Below are 21,955 nucleotides of genomic sequence, written 5' to 3'. Positions count from 1 at the left end.
GTGGAATTTGAGAAGATGCAACAACAATGTACTGTTCTTGAGTGATTTAAAAGAGAAATGAGAATTATGAGAGTAGAACCTAAGTTCTGCACAACAAAAATAATGAACAAAACAGAAAAAAAAAACAATTAAAAGAAAATATGCTCACTATGCAAGCAAAACACTGGAGATTGGATATTGAAGGTAGGATACATAGAGACAACCTAAGGATGATTAATCTCCCAGAAGAACATGACAGGCTAACAAAAGCCTTAACCTCAAAATGAAGGAAATAGTAGAATAGAACCACTCAGAACTTCTAAACAGAAAATGAAATTCCAATTGAAAATAATTCACAGATCATCTCCAGAGGAAAAAAAAAAAAGGCTACAAACTCCAAGACACATAGTGCTTAAATTTAATAATTCAATTCTGAAACAAGTTGTGCAAGCCATTAGGAGAAAGATTTCCAAATACAAAAGGAAAGTACATTTGAATAATGCCAGACTATTCTTCACCCACTAGATAAAGGAGGAAGGAATGGAATAATGTGCTCTAAAGAGCAATGGGACTTGGGATACAGTCCAGGGTGACCTATACTACAAATTTGAGCTGAACCATATGGGACAAAAGACGCATATTTAATAATAAAGCAGAGTTTGAAACATTTTGAGAAAGAAAAACAGAACAGAACAAATTATTTGCCTCGAATACTCCAAACAACAGAAAAGAATGAATAAACACAGCAGGTAAAGACAATAATGACAGAGAAACAATAGAAAGACCAGACTTCTTTCTAAATATGCACACAAGAAGACAGGAGTGAAAGTGGAAATTTGGTAGAGGTAACAGTGAAGAAGTGGACAGGAGGTATTATGAACAGAATTTGGTAGCACGCTGACTACAGGTGAACATTACTTTAGCAGGACTATATTGCAACATGGGAGGGTATAATTAAAAAAAAAAAGATGGAGGGGAACAGTGGGGATAGAGAATGAGTGGGAAACAAATTCAAGACTAAAAATGAGGGGAAGGTGACCTCTGTGGTCTCAGACAGAGAAGACCTACAAGAAAGTGAATGAGGAGGAGAGGAGAAACACCAAAAAAGAGCAGGAATAGAGGAAGATCTTGCTATGGAGGTTCAGGAGTTTTACTAACAAATTCTGCTATGAGTGATGAGAGATGGGTGGTGGAAAGAGATGAGGACTTTAAACTGGATGTGGCATCTTGGAGTTCCTACTAGAATAGTCTACTTGTTCTGGAAAGGCTGGAGTTAGAATTCCTTTGGGTAACTGGCACCAGGAGAAGTGGTATAACATGGGGACACAGGGAGGAGATTCCAGGCAAATGTAGAACAACGGTCAATCAGAGAGAGTAGAAGTTGGGATTAAAATGGAAAAGGTCTCAGAGGATATCTAGCTCTCTGGAGATTTTTAACTTGGCATCTGTAAACTTACTTATTTTAAAAATATGGATAGATATCACACACTAGCTGTGTAACCTTGATTGCCTCCATAAAATAAAAATATATGTAGATAGATAGATAACTGTGTTTCAATGTAATTGGTTTCCTTTGTAACTTTATGTATTTGATTTTATGCATTTGAAAACATTATTAAAAACCTACATTATTCTGAAAAACAAAAACAAAACCAAAAAGAGGTATATATATATATATATATATATGTATATATATATATAATATATATAAAGTACTAGGCTGAATAATCAGGGATATAGAGGGGGAGAGGCACCCTCCCCTGGTACAGTGCTATGTGGAGCAGTAGATAAAGTGCTAGGCCTGGAGTCCAGAAGACTTGGGTTCAAATTTGACCTCAGACACTTACTAGCTGTGTGACCGTGGGCAAGTTACTTAACTGTTTGCCTCAGTTTCTTCATTTGTAAAATGGGGAGATGATAGTACCTACTTTCCAGGGTTATTGTGAGGATGAAATGAGATAATAATTGTAAAGTGCCTAGCACAGGGCCTGGCACATAGTAAGTGCTATGTAAATGTTATTGTTGTTGTTAACTGGCACTATTCTGGAAATGAGGCTTAATTGAAAAGGGAAATCCATGGAGTAAGCCCTACAAGGCAGTGGCAGAAAGTGCCTAGAAAGGATACCTTTAGAGCTTTGATAGTATGAAAAATACAGAGAAAAGGGAGAGACCAGATAATTATAGGAGTCATGGATCAGAAAATGAGAGTCTAGAGTAAATGGAAAGAGAAGATGAATAGTGAAAAGAGTGAGAGAAATCCTTTTTTGAAAGCACAAAAATGAAACGGAAAACCCAAAGAACAGGATTGACTGAAGGAGAAAAGAAGGGGAAATATCAAATGGGAAGAGAAATCAGGAGTGAGGGGAAGAGAGCCAGTGGGAATAAGGCCATGTTCAAAAGGTCTTGGTATCCGAGAGAGAGAGAGAGAGAGAGAGAGAGAGAGAGAGAGAGAGAGAGAGAGAGAGAGAGAGAGAGAGATGAGAGATGAGAGAGAGAGAGAGAGATGTAGATATAGATACACACATTCATGCATGCATGCATGTATGTATGTACATACACACATATTTATGTCATATGTACATGTTTGTATATCACTAATAGCCATTCCCATTAAATAGTCAAGGATATAAACAGTTCTCAAAGGAACAGCAAAGTATTCAGAACAACATGAAAAGACACTCCAAATCTCTAATAATAAGAAAAATTAAAATCAAGACAACCCAAAGGTTTCACCTCACTCCCTGCAAATTGGCAAAGATGACAAAAATGGCAATACTCAATGTTGAAGGAGTCGTGGAAGATAGGCACACTAATACATTGTTGGTGAAGTTGTGAAATGGTACAATGATTCCCTCCCCCCCAAAGGGCAATGAGGGTTAAGTGACTTGCTCAGGGTCACATAGCTACTAAGTGTCAAGTGTCTGAGGCCAGATTTGAACTAAGGTCCTCCTGAATCCAGGCACAGTATTTATCCACTGTCTCACCTAGCTGCCCCAGGACAATGATTTTTAAAAGCAATTTGAAATTATACAAATAATGTGGCTAAAATGTCCATACCCTTTGAGCCATAGAGTTTGTACCTCAAGAGAGAAAATATATATTCCAAAATATTTATAACAGTATTTTTATGATAGCTAAAATTGGAAACAAATTAATGCCCATCAATTTGGGAATAACTAGAGAAATTTTAGTACATGAATAGAATGGAATATTACTATGCGGTAAAAATGATATATGTGATGAATACATAAGACACATGCAAAGATTTATGTGAATTGATACAGAGTAAAGTAAGCAGATCTAAGAAAACAACGTACAGAGAATTACAACAATGTCAATGCAAAAAACATTGACAAATGGTACAATACATTTAAAATATTTTGATTTTATTCCGAGTATTAAAAGGAATTTCAAAAAAAAAAAAAGAATGTCCTTCCAAAAATGAAACAAAGAGACCATTTAGAACTGGGTATTTTGAAAGGAAGATTCACCAACCAAAATGGAGGCTAGAATGCCTAAAGAATAGCTTGAAAATGAATATAGTTCACTAAGAATTATAACACAAAACCAAAGGAGACCTCAATTAAGAAGACAAAAGAAGAGATGAATGGACACTCAGGTACCTTGCTCTGGCCTGCCATAATGAATGTTATATTGGGGCTGGTGGCATTTCTAAGAAACAATAACTATAAAGAAAAAGTTTGAGTCATTTATTTTGTATCAAGAAAGTGGAAATCAAATTTTTTTTCTAAAAATGTCTATGAAACAGTTGCCCAAAAGTGTGTTTAACTTTTCTTTTAATGGTATAGTCCACAAAATGACTTGTCGATGTTTTAAAGGCCTGGGGAATGAGTGAAAGCCCCTTTTTAAAGGGTCGTATAGGTTAGGAGAGAAGTGCTATTTTGGCTTGTTCTGTTGGAGGGTCACAGGTCTTACCTAACTCTCAGACATCCAATTGCCTGCCAAGATTTGGAATAGTGAGTAATGAGGAACATTTGGCTTTGGGAGAAGTTACAGTATCAGAGCTGTCCTGTTAATCACCCAACAGCTGGTGAAAGTCGGACTCTCTTGCAAGGAGCACAGCTGTGCTCCTTCTACCCTGTGTTCCTCATCGGCTATCTGGGGGGAAAAGATAACCAGAGCCTCTGAACCTCGCTCTCCGAAGTGGCTCAACCTAGCCAATCCAGCCCGCTGGAGGAAAACTTTTCATTATCTCTGCCCTAATTCTCATTCCAATTATTAAGGGATTTCATGAAATGTTCTTCAGTTCTTTTGTCTGTGTGGGGAGAACTGTCAGAATCAAGACAAATTTCTTTGACAGATCCTTCAAACTCCAGCCTACAATCACATCATGCCAGTGAATAATTCTATTAAAGTGATTTGTCTAAAAAAAATGAATAAAAAGTGTATGTGAGTTGGGGGAGAGGAGAGAAATGCTTCTTCAGGGCATGTTTGCGGTGGCAGATTAATGAATTACCTGTCTCTTGAAGAAGAAAGGAACAACTCTCTCTCTCTCTCTCTCTCTCTCTCTCTCTCTCTCTCTCTCTCTCTCTCTCTCTCTCTCTCTCTCCTAATTATATGCTTTGGTGCTTAGAAATACTAGGAGGAAAACAGTAAAGGAGCAAAGGAAATTAACCCTACTGTTGAAACAGGAGCAGCAGACAAAAATTGTCATTGGGGGAGGGGGGTAAGAGAGGTGATCAGTATAATTGATTTATTCATAACTTCACAATTGTCACAGGAAAATAGATCAGTTATTTGTTAAGTCCAACCTACTAAATAAGTCATTAGCTAAGAGAAATTTGCCTAACTCCCATACTCTGGAAAATCCATTGCAATATAGCTGCTGATCCTACCACTCAATTAAGTCTTCTCTCCCCAACGTAAACAAAGATCTCTCCCAGGTCTTTTTATTTTTTCTCTTCAGTCTTCATCCTGCTTGGTTTTCCTTCAGTTTTTGGCCCTGTTGACCACATCATCTTCCTGGGTATTCTTGCCTCCTTCAGCTTTGAAAATTCTGCCTTCATCAACCACTGTGGTTACTTACAATGATTATTTCTAGGCAGATGAGTTCCAGATCTGTATATTAAGCCCTTGTCTTTCTCCTGACCTACAGTTCAACATCTTTCATCAGATACCACCACCTATACACCTCACAGGCATCTCAAACACAACATTTAAAATGTAGATGTAGCTAATTCTCTCTCTACCTTTCCCCAGACCAGTTCCTTTTCTGGGGTACTATCCTCCTTGCCATTATACAGGTTCACAGTCTTAGAGTAGGGCATGTGCCACTCTTCACTCTTCTTCCCCTCTCCCATACCTAACATCCCATTATTTGATGAGTCTTATCACTTCTAACCCCGTAATATCTCCTACGTCTATCCAACTTCTATTCCATAATATCTCCTACTTCTATCTTCTCACCATTCATATGGCCAGTGGCAGAAATCAGACCCATTACATCTTTCTCAGACCATTTTAATAGCCTCTAAATTGGTCACCCTGCTTCCAGACCCTGTCATTGCAATCATAAAAATCCCTTTTTCATACTCCTCATGAACTCCCTGTTACCTCTAGAAGAAAATACTGGCTCATCAGCTTGGCATTTAGAGCCCTTCACTGGGTGGCCTCCCACACACTTTCCACACTTACTTCTCATCCATAGCCTTAACATTTTCTATGTTTGAGTCAAATGGGCCTTCATACTATTCTGTTTCCTATTACTGTGCCTTTGCACAGATTGCCCTCCATTCTTTAATTGCTTTCCATTCCTGAGATATTCTTTCCTTACCACAGTGCCTCCTTCAAGTGCCGCTTCTTTCCCTAAGGAAAGGAGCTGCTCTTTTTATTCCCTGCCTAACACAATTAAATAAATGTAGAATGAACTAAATATTTTAAATGTACATATTGTTCTTTCATTCAGTCATGCTCAACTCTTTGTGACTCCATGGTGCTGTACATGAGGTTTTCTTGACGAAGATAGTACTAGGGTAGTTTGCCATTCCCTTCTCCAGCAGATTTAAAGCTGAGAGAGGTTAAATGACTTGTCCAGGGTCACCCAGCTAGTAAGTGTCTGAATCTGGATTTGAACTCAGATCTTCCTGACTCTAGGCCCAGAGTTCTATCCGATCAGTGACCTATAAATGTATAATTATCCCCTAAATTGGATGCTCGCAATAACCTACGGGGTATGAAGGTCATCTGTGAGGATAACCCATTTCTACAGGTAAGTTTTAAATCTAAAAGGTTAAACAAAGTAATCAAGGACTTAAGTGGTAGAAATAGGGTTCCAATGTTCTTTATCAACATGACCCAACATCTCCACTTGGACAAAGCTGGAGCAGCAGACTATAAACACTGCCTCACTCCCAGACTAGGGGTCGGTCCAAACCCCTGAGCATCACAGTGAAAACTATGGGGCTGTAGCAATGCTGCTTCAGATGCTAGTCTCATTCCAGCCAAATATTTGTTCTGAAGTTTTCAACCTACTCCATTCTTTCTGTGAATTGTGCATTGTGACAATGAGCCGTCTAGATTAGTTTTATCCTAGCTAAATAAGATTTTCCTTTATACTTTTTAAAATGTTCTCTCTTTTCATCTCATTTCATTTGAGCATTACAGGATATTGTGACAGACCAGGAGGGCCCAATTGTGCCTGGTAATTAAATTAAGAGCGAGGTACAGATGAAAGGCACATTGCAGTCTACCACCCCCTCAGTAAAATAAACACAAAATAGCCGATTTACACTAACAAAGCTTTCAAACCAAACCTCAAAATTTCTTTATTATGAAAACACTCTTCTTTCCTCACAAGAACTATTGCTGCCTTTTAACTCAATATTTGCTGTAGCTCAAACTCCACCAGGTTGTATTTCTTCCTACTTTAATAATAATAATGAAAGTTATGATAACGAAAACGTTTAAGTTTGCAAAGTGCTTTAGAAATGTTATCTCATTTTATCCTTACAACACCTCTGGGGAATAGGTGCTATCATCATTCCCATTTTACAGATGAGGAAACTGAGGCAGACAGAGGCTGCTAACTGATTTGCCAGGAGTCACACAGCTAGTGAGTGTCAGAGGTCAAATTTGGACTCCTATCTTCCTGACTCTAAGCCTATATTAGCAGGGGAAATTCTCTTCAACAGCAAAGAGCAGCAACTTGATTAAAATTTTATTGTGTTAGTTGCCTGGGGCCCTAAAAGGCTGTGACTTCACCATGGTCACACAGATGGGATAGATCAGAAGCTGGAATTGGAGCTAGGTCTTCCACAGTCAAAGACCAGTTATCTAACCATTATGCTAGCTTTCACCCTTATTATACACAGAAAAATTGCTGAGATCAGTGCAGAGTAGAAAGGGAAAGATAAAGAAGTAATTCTAGTTTTCCTGAGTAGAAAACAAAAGCATTTTTTATTATGATGTTTAATTACTAGAGTTGTTTCAATTTAAATAGCACTTTATGCCATTTTATGCTTTTATATTAACTGACTCCAATCCTTCCTGATACTCTCTCCAGTGAGTACAAATAGTACTCTTTGATGGCTGATTAAACAAATTTCTGTGGTCAAAACTGGTGATGAGCTTGACTGGTCCTTGGGTGATAGATTTAGTTCAGTCCTTTGCTGGTCTCATTCTCCAAGTTTTTCCAAGCTGCTGTTGGATTTTATAAATATTTTTCTCCATCTGAATAGACATCTTGAACCCAGGGTCATCTCCATGGATGAAGCAACAGAGGAGGATTGAAGTGAAGGTTCATATTTATCATGATACAGTAGAAAAAGTAGAGACTGTGGGTGTCTAAGGGAGCTGGTTCAAATCCTGAATCTGGTGCTTACTACCTGAATGACCTTAGGTAAGTCATTTAACTTCCTTCAGTTTTCTCACGTGTGAAATGGAGTTAGACCAGATAGCTTCCTATGATCTATTTCCACTAAAAGGAACACTATAGCTAATATATACCAATCAACAACCTTAGATAGAACAGTGTAGCTATTGTATTATTAAGAACTTATTCTCTAAGTAAAGCAGTTAGATGTCACACCTGGAATCAGGAAGTCTTGTGTTCAAATCCAGACTCAGACATGTACTACTTACCTAATCACTTAACCTAATCTTGCTTATTATTTGCATTTATAATATTTGTTGAAAATTAATTACCTACTAATTATCTAATCACTTACCTAATGTTACTTATTAATTATTTGTATTATTTATATTAATATTAGTTAAATATTAATTACTTGATTACTAATTACCTAATTGCTTCACCTAATCTTGCTTATTATTTATATTCATATTATTTAAATATTAACTAATTATCCACTAATTACCTAATCACTTAATCTAATGTTTGTTAAGGCTAAAATTCTAGCTTGTCTGTCTAAAATATCTAATGAGTGGTAGCCAATAAATTATAAGTTTTAGCAAGAGTTAGGCTTTTAAGCATTTATTAAGGAGAATAAGAATTTGGTAAAGAGAGAGAGAAAGGCCTACATTCATCTATCTATTAAAGGGAGAGCGCATTTCTAGCTCCCTTCTCCGCCAGAGTCCCCAGGAAAGATCGAGTCAGAGTGCCTGGCTCCCCCCTTCTTCCTCCCACCAGCAAACATCACTTCCTGACCCCAAAGAAAAGACGCATGGTCTTGCCCTCAAAGACCTTCACCTCATGGGCGGAGCTCTTCTACAGTAAATCTCCAGCAGGTGGCATCATTCTAATCATTACATGTTACTTATTTGTATTATTCATGTTAATATTATTTAGATATTATGTACTTACTAATTACATAATCACTTAACTTCTCTAGAGTTGTTGCAAGGATATTGTCAGTTAAGTACTTAGCACAAGGCCTGGCACAAAGTAGGTGCTTAATAAGTTTGCTTGTTCACTTAACAAGTGCTTGTTCTTCCCTAGGTGCTGGATGGCTTTAAGAGAACTAGTAAAAGAGCCAGATTTGACCATGGATTTCTTGAATTAAGTCCAATATTCTTTCCACAAAGCCATATTTCTGGCTCAAAAGTTAGAAGTAAATAATCATCCTATTATCATAATAATCTTTCAAAATATGGAACATATGATACCTAAGATTGTTTCTCAGCCTACACAGACATGATTAATCTTTTATAATAACAATTTTATAGAACAACTTGAGGTACTTTTTCATGTCAAAGGTAAGACATTTATTTTGCTTTTACATAACTGTATGTATTATATGTACATAATTGTATAACAATTTTTAAAAACTATGAAAAACAGAAAATATTAAGTTTCATCTTGCTCCTCAGAGAATAAAGCAATCAGGAAAGATAGAAGAGGCATAAATGCAAGCACACCCACCTCTGAGAAACTCTATTACAGGTTAAATCTTAATGCCATCACAAGGGACTTTATGAATTCTTTAGTTAAATAAAATTTTTTTTAAAGAAATATTATTCTCATTAGCTGAGAATGTGATGCAGAGGATTTATTAGTAATGGTTTTTGAATGTTAAAGCCTCTTACATTTGGTATGTGAACTCTAAAGCTTAAGTTCAAATCATCTTTCATTTCCAAACTTACTTTCCAAAAGATGTGAAGGGGAAGTAGAGAGTGGTTAATAATACATGGTGTCTCAAAAGTCTTAGTGCAGTTTTAAGCTTTAATCACTTAAAACTGCACTAAGAATTTTTGGGACACCTTGTGCATATATAAGGATCAACAACCTCAGAGTAGCCACAGGAAAAAGGCCATTGGGCATTTGCCCACCCCTCAGTGTTGCTAAATGCCTCCTTAGAGAGGCTTCAAGGTAATTTATATGGCACTGTTGCTAACTGCTGTGGGTACAATAAGAATTGAAAGGAATTTATTTACCCTAGCCTGAATATCAATCTAACCAATGGTGAATTCCTGCTTAATTTGGGAGCAGTGGAATGTCAGGAATGGCTGATGAAAAAAAAAAATCTTGAGCCAATGGGCTCAAAATGCCACTGTGGGCCTAAACAACAATGACAAAAAAAAAAAAAAAATCAGAAAGGGAGTTGTGTTTTGGCCAGACAATCTTACAGATTGATGAGGTGAGGTACCAGCACCATGGCAATGGCTACAACCAGTGGGTGGCACACGGTGTGGTTTCCGGAGCCCCAGGCCAGTGCACGCCAAGGCATAAAAACCTCAAATAACAATGAATTCTTTACACTAGCTTTAGGTTTGGGGAAATGGATAAATAACAGTAGATTTCTAATCTAGAGTTTAATTTTGGTATCTCATTGGGATGCAAATTTGGAAATTATTTATCCAAGAAGAGCTAGGGTTAAGGACTGGGGAATGTATTCTTGGGCAGCATAGTTAGAAAGAAAAAAAAATCACAGTCTCCTCTCCTATTCACATTCTCTTGTGATGCCTTTTCTACTCCTCTCCATTTTCAGAAAGGAAGGAAACAGGCATTTATTTAGCATTTACCATGTGTCAGGCACTTTGCTAATTAAGCACTTTACAAATATGATTCCATTTGATTCTCACAACAACCCTGGGAAGTAGGAGCCATCATTATCCCCATCTTACATATGAGGAAACTGAGGCAGATAGAGGTTAAGTGATGTGGCCAGGATCACACAATTAGTCATTGTCTGAGGCTGGATTTGAGCTCAGGGCTTCCTGACACTAGGTCCATCATTCTATTCATTGCACCATCTAGATGCCTCTGTCTTTCCACCAAAAAATAAGGCTACATCTTCACCCAAGCAGAACTGAAAATAAGTATAAAGGAAGTGTATTGGCTCTATAAAGCTTCAAAGTTATATGATCTTCTGACAATGTCCAGGTCTTTGTTCCGTGGGTAGACAGCAGTTATGGGAATGGGATAGTCTGGAGTAGGGGTTTTTAACCTGGGGCTGATGAACTCGTTTGTTTTTTTGTAATGCATCGATAACTACATTTTTATATGATTGGCCTCCTTTGTAATCATATGTATTTGGTTTTATGCATTTAAAAACATTCTTTTGAAAAAGAGTCTACGGACTTCACCAGACTTCCCAAGGGGTCCATGATGCATAAAAGTGGTCTAGAGCTAGTGTTATACCTTCCCCCAAATGCCCATTGGTAACATGGATATTTAGAGAAGAACTCCTCCCCTTCCACCCTCCCCCCCCCAAAAAAAAGTACATAAATACAACATTAGATTGTCAGCTTTGAAAAGAGGAAGCAAGAACAAATAGGACAGGATTATTGTGGATCAATCCAAAACAAGAGGGAAAACATTCAATTACAGTTTGTAGGATCACAGAATCTCAGTGATCATCTGGTCCAACCAAACCTGAAAAGAAAGTTCATCTAGAAAATCCCTGACAAGAAATCACTCAGCCCAGAGCCATAACTAGGAAAGGGAAGCTGGAGCTTTTCCCCAGAGTGATAATATTCACAAGGTAATGAAAGCTCTATTCCAGTGGCTGTAGACAGCCCCCCAGTCACACCAAATGCCAGTCCTTCAGCAGCACAGAAAGCCAGTGTGTGGGGGCTACTCTGGCACCAGTGGTCATCCAGGACACACTGAGTACTTCACTGCCCAGAAATAGCAGTTCAGGTTAGCCTCTCCCTTACCCTGGTGAAAAATCCCTAATTAAGGCACCCACTGCAGCCTCCTCTTGAAGGCCATGGCAAACTTCATCCTTCCCAAGGTCACCCTTTCCACTTTGGAATAACTCTTATGGTCAGGAAGTTTATCTGGACATTGAAAGAAATTTGTCTCTGTAACTTCCAGCCATTGCTGATAGAGCTGTTCTCCTGAACCAAATAAAATAAGTCAAACCCCATTTTACAGGCTAGCCCTTCAAATCCTTGCAGAAAGCTCCCATGTCCCCATAAGTCTTCTATTCTCCAAACATTTTCAGTGCAGCAGTCCTAGAAAGGTGGAAGAAAAATCCAAGGATGCAGGTAGAAGATCATTAGGAAATGGAAGAAATTTTAAAACTAAACAACCTTATACTCACATGGTGAAGGAGCCAGGGGGAGCAGAAACTCTCCTCAGGTCAGTGGTTTGCACCTTATGGATACTAGAGGCAGCAGGGAATGAGCAGCGGAGACAGAGTCAGCACAACAGCGTGGACAGACAAGGAACAAGCCAGGAGAGAGAGAGAAAGACACACAAAATTTAAACAAAAATTAAATGAGTGTCTCACCAAAAGGTGAATGAAAAGAAAATGAAAATAATGCCAAGCATGGAAGGTAACCAAGAAGCAAGTGATAGAGATAAAGCCAGGGAAACAAATGGAAGGGGCTGTCTCCAAGGCCCATGAGCATCTGAGCACTAGGAGAATTAATGGCGATGGGTCAAATGGAAGGGATGGTACCATGTAACCATCCACGCTAGGATGAAGGTGAGGTCTGGGAGAAAAATATGGTTACCACTTCTTCCTCTTAGGGTTTCCAGGATACCAATAGAGGGATAGATTCATTGTACACTGGTTGGTTTATGTAGTCAGTACCCAAATCCCAAGAGAGCCTCTGGGGTAGCAAGGCATGATCTAGATGAAGGTTGTCCTTGGACACAGCCCCCTTAAATTCTTGGACCATACAAAAGTGCTACATGAGAGGTAATCTTCCAAGCCCAGCCTATATAAGAGGCAGTCCATTGATGCAGCAAAAATACCTTAAATGTCCTTAGATCCATGTAGAAATCATTACCACAATTTCAGAGCAAACACCAGACAAATCTAGGCATTCCCATAATTATATGTCAAATACTTCAAGGGACAGACTATTTTCATAAGAACAAAGATTAAGAGATCACAGGGACCTCAGACATCATCTGGTCCAACACCTTCACTTTACAGAAGAGGAATGTAATATTCCTGCTTCTGACACATATAGTCTATGTGCCTTTGGACAAATAACTTAAGATCCCAGGGCTCTAAACTACTCTCTGATGTTATTAGTAGAGAAGGTACCAAGTTGCAATGATAGAGAGAGTTTCCTCACCCAGGAGTTCCGTATACCAATGAAATCAGAGTCCCTAGCCCTATCCTTAATTCAAGTATTCTAAAAGGAAGAAGAGGAAGAGGAGGGATATAGAGAGGAGACAGACACAGACACAGAAACACAGAGAGACAGAAGGATATGTGATGCAGGGTCCAAAGTACTAAGAAGACATCTCTCCCTGTATCCCAACTGTTTTCTCTGCTCTGTTCCCCAAAGTCACCTAAACTGGTCCTAGATAGACAATCCTATAAACATTACCCTACCTAATTTCTACTACTGCTAGGCTTGGTAAGTGCCCTAAGGGTGCTAGCAGTTTGTTTGAAATCTCTAATTATCCAGGACAATAGTTTATCTATTCTGAAATAGAAATCTTGGTGGGGGGAGGAGGGGATGGGAATAATAGTTCAAATGCATATAGTGCTTTATAAAGTTTGCAAAGTTCTTTACTACATTATCTCACTTGAGCCTCAGAAGAGTCCAGTGAGACAAGAATGACAGGATTATCATTGCCCAATGATCATTATCATTGTTTTTACTGTGCAGGAAACTGAATCTAGGCTGAGAATTTAACTGAGACTTGAAGTGACTTTGGCCAACATCAAACTATTGGTCAAGTGTGATATCTGAACTATTTTGGACTTCAAGAATAATTACTACATTTATGTGGCCTTTTTAAGGTTTCTGAAGCACTTTCCATGTATTATTTTCTCTGATCCTCACAACAACCATGTAAGGTGGGTACTAGTTATTAACCCCATTTTACAGAAAAGGAAACTAAGGCTGAGAGAGGACTGATTCAGGGTCATAAATATTTAATGTCTGAGGCAGGATTTAAACCTCTATCTGGATCCCAGATTCCTCATCTGTAAAATGAGAGGTTGAACTTTCATATCCCTTCTGGGTCTAAATTTATAATACTCAGACCAGGTCTTCCTGACTCCAAATCTGGCACTCTATTCATTATGTCTTTCTATCATCCTTTTCCATCTTTGACCTTAACTCTCACTCTCTATTGGTCAGAGAGAAGGGAGGAAAAGGAGAGGAAGATGAAAAGGGTAAATGGGAAAGGAAAGAATAGGAAAAAGGGAAAGGAGAGGAGATTGGAAGGAGGAAGGAGAGAGTTATAGGGAGAGGGAAAAGAAGAAAGAGGCGATAAAGAGGGGTAAGATAAGGGGAAAAGAAAAATAAGGACTACTGAGAACCCCAATGTGTTATGTCCCGGGTCTCTGTAATCTTCCATTCCTACAGCAGGCCAGGTTTAAATCCATCTCACATCTTTCTGTCCTTGGCCATTAGAAAAAGGCTGCTGGTTCTAACTAATAGCAATTTGTGCACCCAAGGAGGATGGAAACCAGGTGCTTAGTTCAAAGTCCTTATTTACAAACCATGCCACAAGATAATAGAAACAATCAGTCTTTGGAAAGAGTGAGTCTGGGAGAAGGAGAAGTCAGCACTTCTTGTTCTCCTTCCTAACAATTGCTCTATGTCTGATTACAAATTGGCTAAAGTTAAGAGTCAGAAGTATAGGCTTTTTGTACTACAAAGTAGACTGAGCCCTTTTGGCTTCCTATCTCCTTACCAGCTGCCTTTCAGAGAAAGCACTGTCATCATAACTTATCCAGCCATCACACTAATGGCACAGGAAAGACTGTCTGGATAATTCCCCTCTCACTTTTATGTGAGGTATTTATGATGGCTGGACAAAGAAGAAATACATACACTGGGATAACGTGCAATATGGCACTGTGCACGTATCCATTGAAATAGATAGTACACATATGTACAGTTTGCAAATGGATAGGACTATTCAGAAGTCAGAAAGTAGTTTGTATCTCTCCTTTTCCACTACACTAAAAACAATGAATGTCATCCTCAATATCCAAAAAGATATTAAAAAGCTGCAACAAGATATTCTATCAAAGTTATTCTGATTCTTTGGTGGACCCATGAATTCATCAACATGGAAATTCCCTCTACCAGTGCAGATCTATATTTCTCCATGTCTTATAAAAACAAATAAGTCCCATGCATGGTTTCAAAAATCAACTAAAGTATAAAATGAGAGACCTGGCTGAAAGACATGAAAGAAACAAAAGGGTTGTATAAGTTCAACACCAGGCAACAATGTGATATCACTGCCCAAAAGGCAAATATTATTTGGATCTACAACGTTAGGACAATGCTCATTACAAGGGAGTCGAGAAACCCCATACGATCTGTGTTAGCCAAACTATGTCTAAAACATCATAATTACTTTTGGGCAACACATTTTTTTGTTTGTTTGTTTTTGCAAGGCAATGAGGGTTAAGTGATTTTCCCAGGGTCACACAGCTAGTAGGTATCAAGTGTCTGAGGTCAGATTTGAACTCAGGTCCTCCTAAATCCAAGGCCAGTGCTTTATCCACTGCACCATCTAGCTGCCCCCTGGGCAACACATTTTAAGAATGTTGATAAACAGATGGTACATATTTAGGAGAGAAGATCAGGATGTTAGGAGGATTCAAAATCATACCATGTGAGCATAATTAAAGGGCAAGAGAGTATTTCAGGGAGGTAAAAAGAATGGTCCAGGCACTGCCATGTTCCAGCACTGGCTTTCTCCATGGATGCGGACTAATCTAGGATTAATGGGTAGAAGTCATACAGAGGCAAGTTCTAGAAGTTTAAGGAAGAGTTTTCTAACAATTAAAGCCATCCAAAAATTGGATGGAACACTTTTTGAGGCAGTGATCTTTTCTATAACCAGAAATGCTCAAGCAAGAGGTTTCTGCACAGGATAGATGTTCGACGATGTCTTCCAGAGTCTTTGCCAAATCTATGATGCTGTGATTCAATAACCTTTTTTTGGACGTCATTGACTTTCCTTGGCAACTTCAGCTCATTTTGAAGTTTAGTATAGTACTTCTTTGTGTCTTCAGAATTACAGTCTTGAAATCTTACCATTGCTATTGGATGACTTCCACTGAAGAATTTTGGTCCATGAAATCCTATCATTCTTCTGAACTCTCTGAAATCTGGTATCTCTTAAACTAAGGTGAAGATAAAACTATGCCTGGCTTTCTTCTTCCCAGATACAAACTCAAAGAGAGAGTCATCTCTTCTGCTCTTAACCCTCCCCACATCCCACCTATTGTTCATCTTTTACATGCCAGTAAATAGTTTGTGTGTTGGTAAGAATGAGATCCAGAAAAGAATTCCCCATGAAGCTCCTCCACTTTTTCTTTTTTTTTCTTTTTCTCTTTCTTTTCTTTTCTTTTCTTTTCTTTTCTTTTCTTTTCTTTTCTTTTCTTTTCTTTTCTTTTTTTTTTTTTTTTTTTGCGGGGCAATGAGGGTTAAGTGACTTGCCCAGGGTCAAACAGCTAGTAAGTGTCAAGTGTCTGAAGCTGGATTTGAACTCAAGTCCTCCTGAATTCAGGGCCAGTGCTCTATCCACTGCGCCACCTAACTGCGCCACCTAGCTGCCCCACTCCTCCACTTTTTCAAAGATGAAATTATCATTAAGGCAAGTTTTAAAAAATAGCTTCTTGACTTTGGGTTCCAGTTGATGTCTAGATAACTGAAATCTCTCTCCTCACTACTATATCACACCTCTATCCTCAGCTTGTGATACATTTCTCATCTGTTTTGCCCATGTAGCTCATCATTATATTCCAATGACAAAACTGTGTCTGCTTTTGCCCCCGTGGATCTTCATCCAAATTCTCTCCACCATGTTTCACTCTTCTGGTTTCTGGATTTCCTCATATGAGCAAATCTTCTTGAGTATATCTTCATAATATAAAATGCTAATAAATGTTGGTTGGATTATTGAATTGAATTCTAGAGCAGTCCTGAGAGGAATATGACTCAAAAATAAATATTTAAGTGAATTAGGAAAAAAGAATTCTAATCAGTTCTGGTGGATAAAGCCAGAGGTGTATTAAGCAATGAGTGATAATAATAAAATATATAGCATCTTTTAAAGATAGTTTTTACTAATAATGTCTGTTTAGTTATTTTAGTAAAGAATTTTACTTCATTTAATTTTTTAAAGGAAAAGCATACTATAATTTCTATCTGATATAAAACATAAAACTATCTATGACATAAAACTATCTTTCCAATCATTTGGCTATAGTGGAAATGACACTATGAGATGTTAGGAGGTTACTCTACCTTCAGGTCCAGTTCCTTTGAATTCAGTTTTATGAGTGCTAAATTTGCAAACTTAGCAGAGATTCTTAATCTTTTTTATGTCATAGACAACTTTGGCTATCTGCTGGACCCTTTCTTACAATAATGTATTTAAATTAATTAATGGAAATGCCATATTTCAGGTAGAGGTTAGTAAAAATGAAGTTAATTTCTTTTCCACTGAAATTCACAGGGCCCCTGAAATAAAACTATGTTCTTCATGGAATTTCATTAATTCTACATTAAGAACTCCTCTAAAGTTACAGCAATGTCACATTTACTATCAATAGGAATTGAGAATAGTTTATTAATTTCCTCTTCTTGGCAACAGTTGATATAGTTGAAGAAAACTGGGCAGAAGAATTGTGGATGGGAGAGCACACTGGATTTAGTCAGAGAACCTAAGTTTAAATTTGAGCTCTTCTACCTGGAACTTCTGTTCGACCTTGGCAAAGTTGTTTGACTTTACTAAGTATCAGGCTCTTGCTCTATAAACTGAATATGTTGATATTAAAATCTCTTAGACCTAATGATTCTGTTATTCTATGAACTCCAATCCAATCCAATCCAACAATCATTTATTAGGTGCCTACCATGTGCAAGGCACTGTGCTAGGGTTCTGGGGATACAAAGACAAAAAATAGCACAATACTGAATGTCATATAATGAAAATTCTATCTTATATAAAGGGTAGGCTATATTGGTTATTTAGAAAGAGTTTCTTGATTGAAAAGCTTACTAAGCAGTGGAACAATCCATAGGGCAGGCAGTGATCCTTCTATCTTGGAATCTTTTTTTCTTTCTAAAGAATAGCATTATATTTGATTATCGTGCTCAGTTGTCTGTCAATTATACATAAGATCCCTACTGGTGTAAAGTGTCTTGCGTTCATTCAATACTGTTCTTGAACCAATCACTGCTTCCCCTAACTGATATTCTTGGGTAGAAGTGAGCAGCAGCCATTTTAGAATAGAAAAGGAAGTAATTGACACTAAGTATCTATCTTTCCCATAATAGAAGGACAAAAGCATAAAGAATACTAAATGACCTCTTCAGACAGCATCATCTTACATGGGATGAGTGCCAGAATTTAGGAGGAGTTCTGAGAAGAGAGGAAACAGAGGTTAAGGAAGACCCCTCACACCTCACTTTCAGAAGTACTCACAGAGGACACACACTCATTTCCATTCCAAGAATACTCAGTTCTAACAATGAACCGAGCCTAATAGTATAATAAAATATGTGTCATGACAGAGAGATGGGATAAATGGATCTCTTTTAATAATTGGCTCTGACTTCAGTTTCAGGGTTTTCCAAGATGAGGTTAAGATAGGTATACTCACAGCCGTATTCTAGCCTAGGAGGGAAATGCCTTTATGTAAACTCAGAGCAAGCAGATTTTCCCCTTTGCTACTATTAAAATCAAATGTTAGCTGGAATGAGCCACAAAACTTTATTTAAATTCTTTTTTTTCTCCTTCAGATTAGCAATTCAGTCAACTAGCATGGTCTCAATGGTACCAAGTATATGATGGACAAATTTTGTTATAGGGATAAAAGGGGTCAGGAAAAGTATTAATTATGAGGTAGGGTCATCTAGGGCAAGTCTTGGTGAGTCATAAAACTGGGAAGCATGAGGAAACTGTATTCCTAGAAAGGGGGGAGCATAGTGAAAGACAGAAGAAGATTGTACAAAACAGAAATTATATGCCCAAAATGAACATTTTCTGCTTCTTGATTTTGCCTAGGACCAGTTCTAAATAAGATTACCTATCTCTAAATAATGGAAGATTAGTAAAACCTAAGGCCATCTCTTTGGTGAGATGGGTAGAGATTCACCTAGACTGTTCCCTTAAGGATGAATAATTTGAAATTACTCTGCCCCCAAACCAAACACATTTGAACACCAAGCGAAAACACCTATCATGCACAAGATAGTAAGTACTTCATACAAAAAAAGGGGCACAGGACTCTGCACAATAAAACACACAGATGATGCATTTTCCCATAAGCTGTAAAGCAAGGAACCACTGTGGCCCCTGGGAATTTCTTTTCTTCTTATACATACACATACGGGGAGGCCATCAGTCAGTCCATGCACATGCTATGGATTTTTCTTTCCCTAAGTTCTGCCTCACAGAAGTAATTGAAAGCAAGAATACAACTCACTCATTAAGTAAAGGCATGGATGTTCTCCTCTTGCTCTTCTGCACCATATTGGCCTGATTTCTCAGGGATATCCGAATCAGAGCTGGGGCCAACTTACAGGGCTCTCCGTCTACTTGCATGGGGATGGATTTGTATGTTAGTAGCATTACCTCCCGGCACTGATGTAGCCTTTCTCCATGGCCTCCAACTTGCAGGGCAGCCTACAGAAAGAAAAGAATGAAAGGAAGGAAGAAATGCCATCCATGTCTTATCAGTCACTCAGAACAGCTGGAATCTCCAAGTCCATTATTTAACCAATAATTTTCGGACAGGACACATTGGAATTTGGTGTCTCTGATGCAAAAGGAAAGATTATATACTAACTTTATGAATAGGCTCTATTCTTGCGTCCTGCACTTACTAACCATGTGACTTTTAACTAGTTACTTATCTGTTCTGGGCTTCCATTTTCTCATTTGTAAAAAGAAGGGATTGAACTAGATAATTTCTGAGATGCCGCCCAACTCTGACATTCTATAACTATAAGTTGAAACATCTGTCAATTAACAAATTTTTGTGAATATTTGTAGGATTACTAAAAATGCCTCCCATCCACTTTTCACTGCCTCTTATTTCTAGCTACATACCACTAGGCTAGATGAGAACAAGAACTTGCCCATCAATACACATTCCCATAAAAAAATCAGTGGAAAGGGAATGTAGAGGAAATCAAATAAATGAAGGGAACAGGGTGGCTAGGTGGCGCAGTGGATAAAGCACTAGCCCTGGATTCAGGAGCACCTGAGTTCAATTCCAGTTTCAGACACTTGACACATACTAGCTGTGTGACCCTGGGCAACTCACTTAACCTCCATTGCCCCACAAAAAAAGGAATGGCATAAATCCAATTCTAAATAATTTTTATCTAAATGATAAACTTTTTTAACTCTCAGAAATCCATCAGATGATCATAACTGGTCAATTTTTAACCACCAATTAGCTCTTGTTTTCACTTGGATACAGAGAGGCTGTTTACCCCTCACCAGTTAATTGGTGAGTACCAATGGAATGACAATGTCAAAACCAGCCTATGCCAAAAATAATCAGGAAAGGAAAGCTATTGCATGGACATGGACATGGACATCACTTGGTACACTGTAAAATAAATTTGGTAAAATAACCTCAACAGTAGTAGAGAGGAAGAGAGAGTTAACTGAGGGTTTATTTTTTAGGCTTTTATCTTCTAAACTTTCTGTTGAAAATCTTGGGGAAAAAATCTAGTAGTCTACTTTCTTCCCTGAGTCAACACAATATAGTAACAATATAGTAACAGAATGGAGAATTTCTTGGATGACAGTGGATAATGCAACAGCAATATAGTATAGAAAAACAAGATGATAATATCTATGAAGAATACTATTTTCACTTTTGTTGTTGTTTTGGTTTCTTATTTCTTGTGAGTTTTTTTCTTTTCTTCTGATTCTTCTCTCACAACATGACTAATGCAGAAATATGTTTAATGTGAAGGGCTTTGAAATACCAGTTCCTATTGGGAATCACTAAAAATGTTTATTCAAGGGATTGACATGGTCAGACATATGCCTTATGAAGATTATTTTGGCAGTTGTATGTAGGCAGCATGGATTAGTGGACCAATAGAATTTTGGACTTAGTCAAGAAGACCTGGATTTAAACCCTTCCTCAGATAAGTGTTGTATGGCCTGAAGACGCTGCCCAACATTTTCAGTCCATTCCACCTTTGGTCAACTTGATGTGTTAGGAAGTTCTTCCTTATATCATCCTGAAATTTTCCTCCTTACCACTTGTACCCATTGCTCCTGGTTCTACCCTATGGAACCAAAAAGAAAAATTCTAAGCTTTTTTCTATGACAGCCCTTCAAATACTCGAAGGCAGCAGAGTGTGTGTCATCCTTGAGCCTTCTCCACTCCAGGCTAAACACCCCCTCCTTTTCTTCAGTGGATTCTCATCTGGCATGAATACCAATCCCCTCAACTTCTTGCCTGCCCATCTATGGATGTTTTCCAACCACTCAGTGTCTTTCCTGAAACCTGGAACCTGGATCCAAACAGAACACTTCAGATGCAGTCTGGCAAAAGGAGAACGGATTGTAATGCCCATCTCCTTATTTCTGGAAGCTATGCCTCCTTTAATGAAACCTATGATTATACGAGCTTTCTTGGCTACCCTATTATACACCATTGACTCATATTAAGCTAACATTCCACAAAATCCCCAAGTTTTAAAAATACCCTATTATTTATCTATGCCTCCTCCATCTTATACTTGTGATTGTTTTTGCCTTTCTTTCTTTTTTTTCTTCTGATGAGGCAATTGGGGTTAAGTGACTTGCCCAGGGTCACACAGCTAGTAAGTGTCAAGGGTCTGAGGCCAGATTTGAACTCAGGTCCTCCTGAATCCAGGGCCAGTGCTCTATCCACTGCACCACCTAGCTGCCCACTTGTGATTGTTTTTGAACCCAGGTATAATATTTTACATTTACGGACAGGGATTAGACCTGTGATTTCACTGATACAGGGAACTCTTGAGTGAGGAAACTTCCTCTACCAAGGCAGGTTCACACCTTCTCTTCAACTTATGGTATAAGAGAGTTCCCTAGAGCAATAAGAAGTTAAATGATATAGCCAGGGTCACACACTCATTACTTATCAGAGATGGGACT

At 38.2% G+C, this 21,955-nt stretch overlaps 1 protein-coding gene across 1 annotated transcript in view; it reads right to left on the bottom strand.

Annotated features, from left to right (window-relative positions):
* DGKI (diacylglycerol kinase iota) overlaps window positions 1-21,955 on the bottom strand; it is a 599,484-nt gene that overhangs the window by 201,928 nt on the left and 375,601 nt on the right. The window contains 1 exon segment of the mRNA XM_043965727.1: window positions 19,275-19,474. Within this exon segment, the coding sequence (XP_043821662.1) occupies window positions 19,275-19,474 (200 nt within the window).

This window comes from Dromiciops gliroides, chromosome 5 (assembly GCF_019393635.1).
Source record: "Dromiciops gliroides isolate mDroGli1 chromosome 5, mDroGli1.pri, whole genome shotgun sequence".
In the NCBI taxonomy this organism is placed as follows: Eukaryota; Metazoa; Chordata; class Mammalia; order Microbiotheria; family Microbiotheriidae; genus Dromiciops; species Dromiciops gliroides.
Note: the sequence above shows the minus strand (reverse complement) of the source record. Positions and strands in the feature narration are given on the sequence as shown.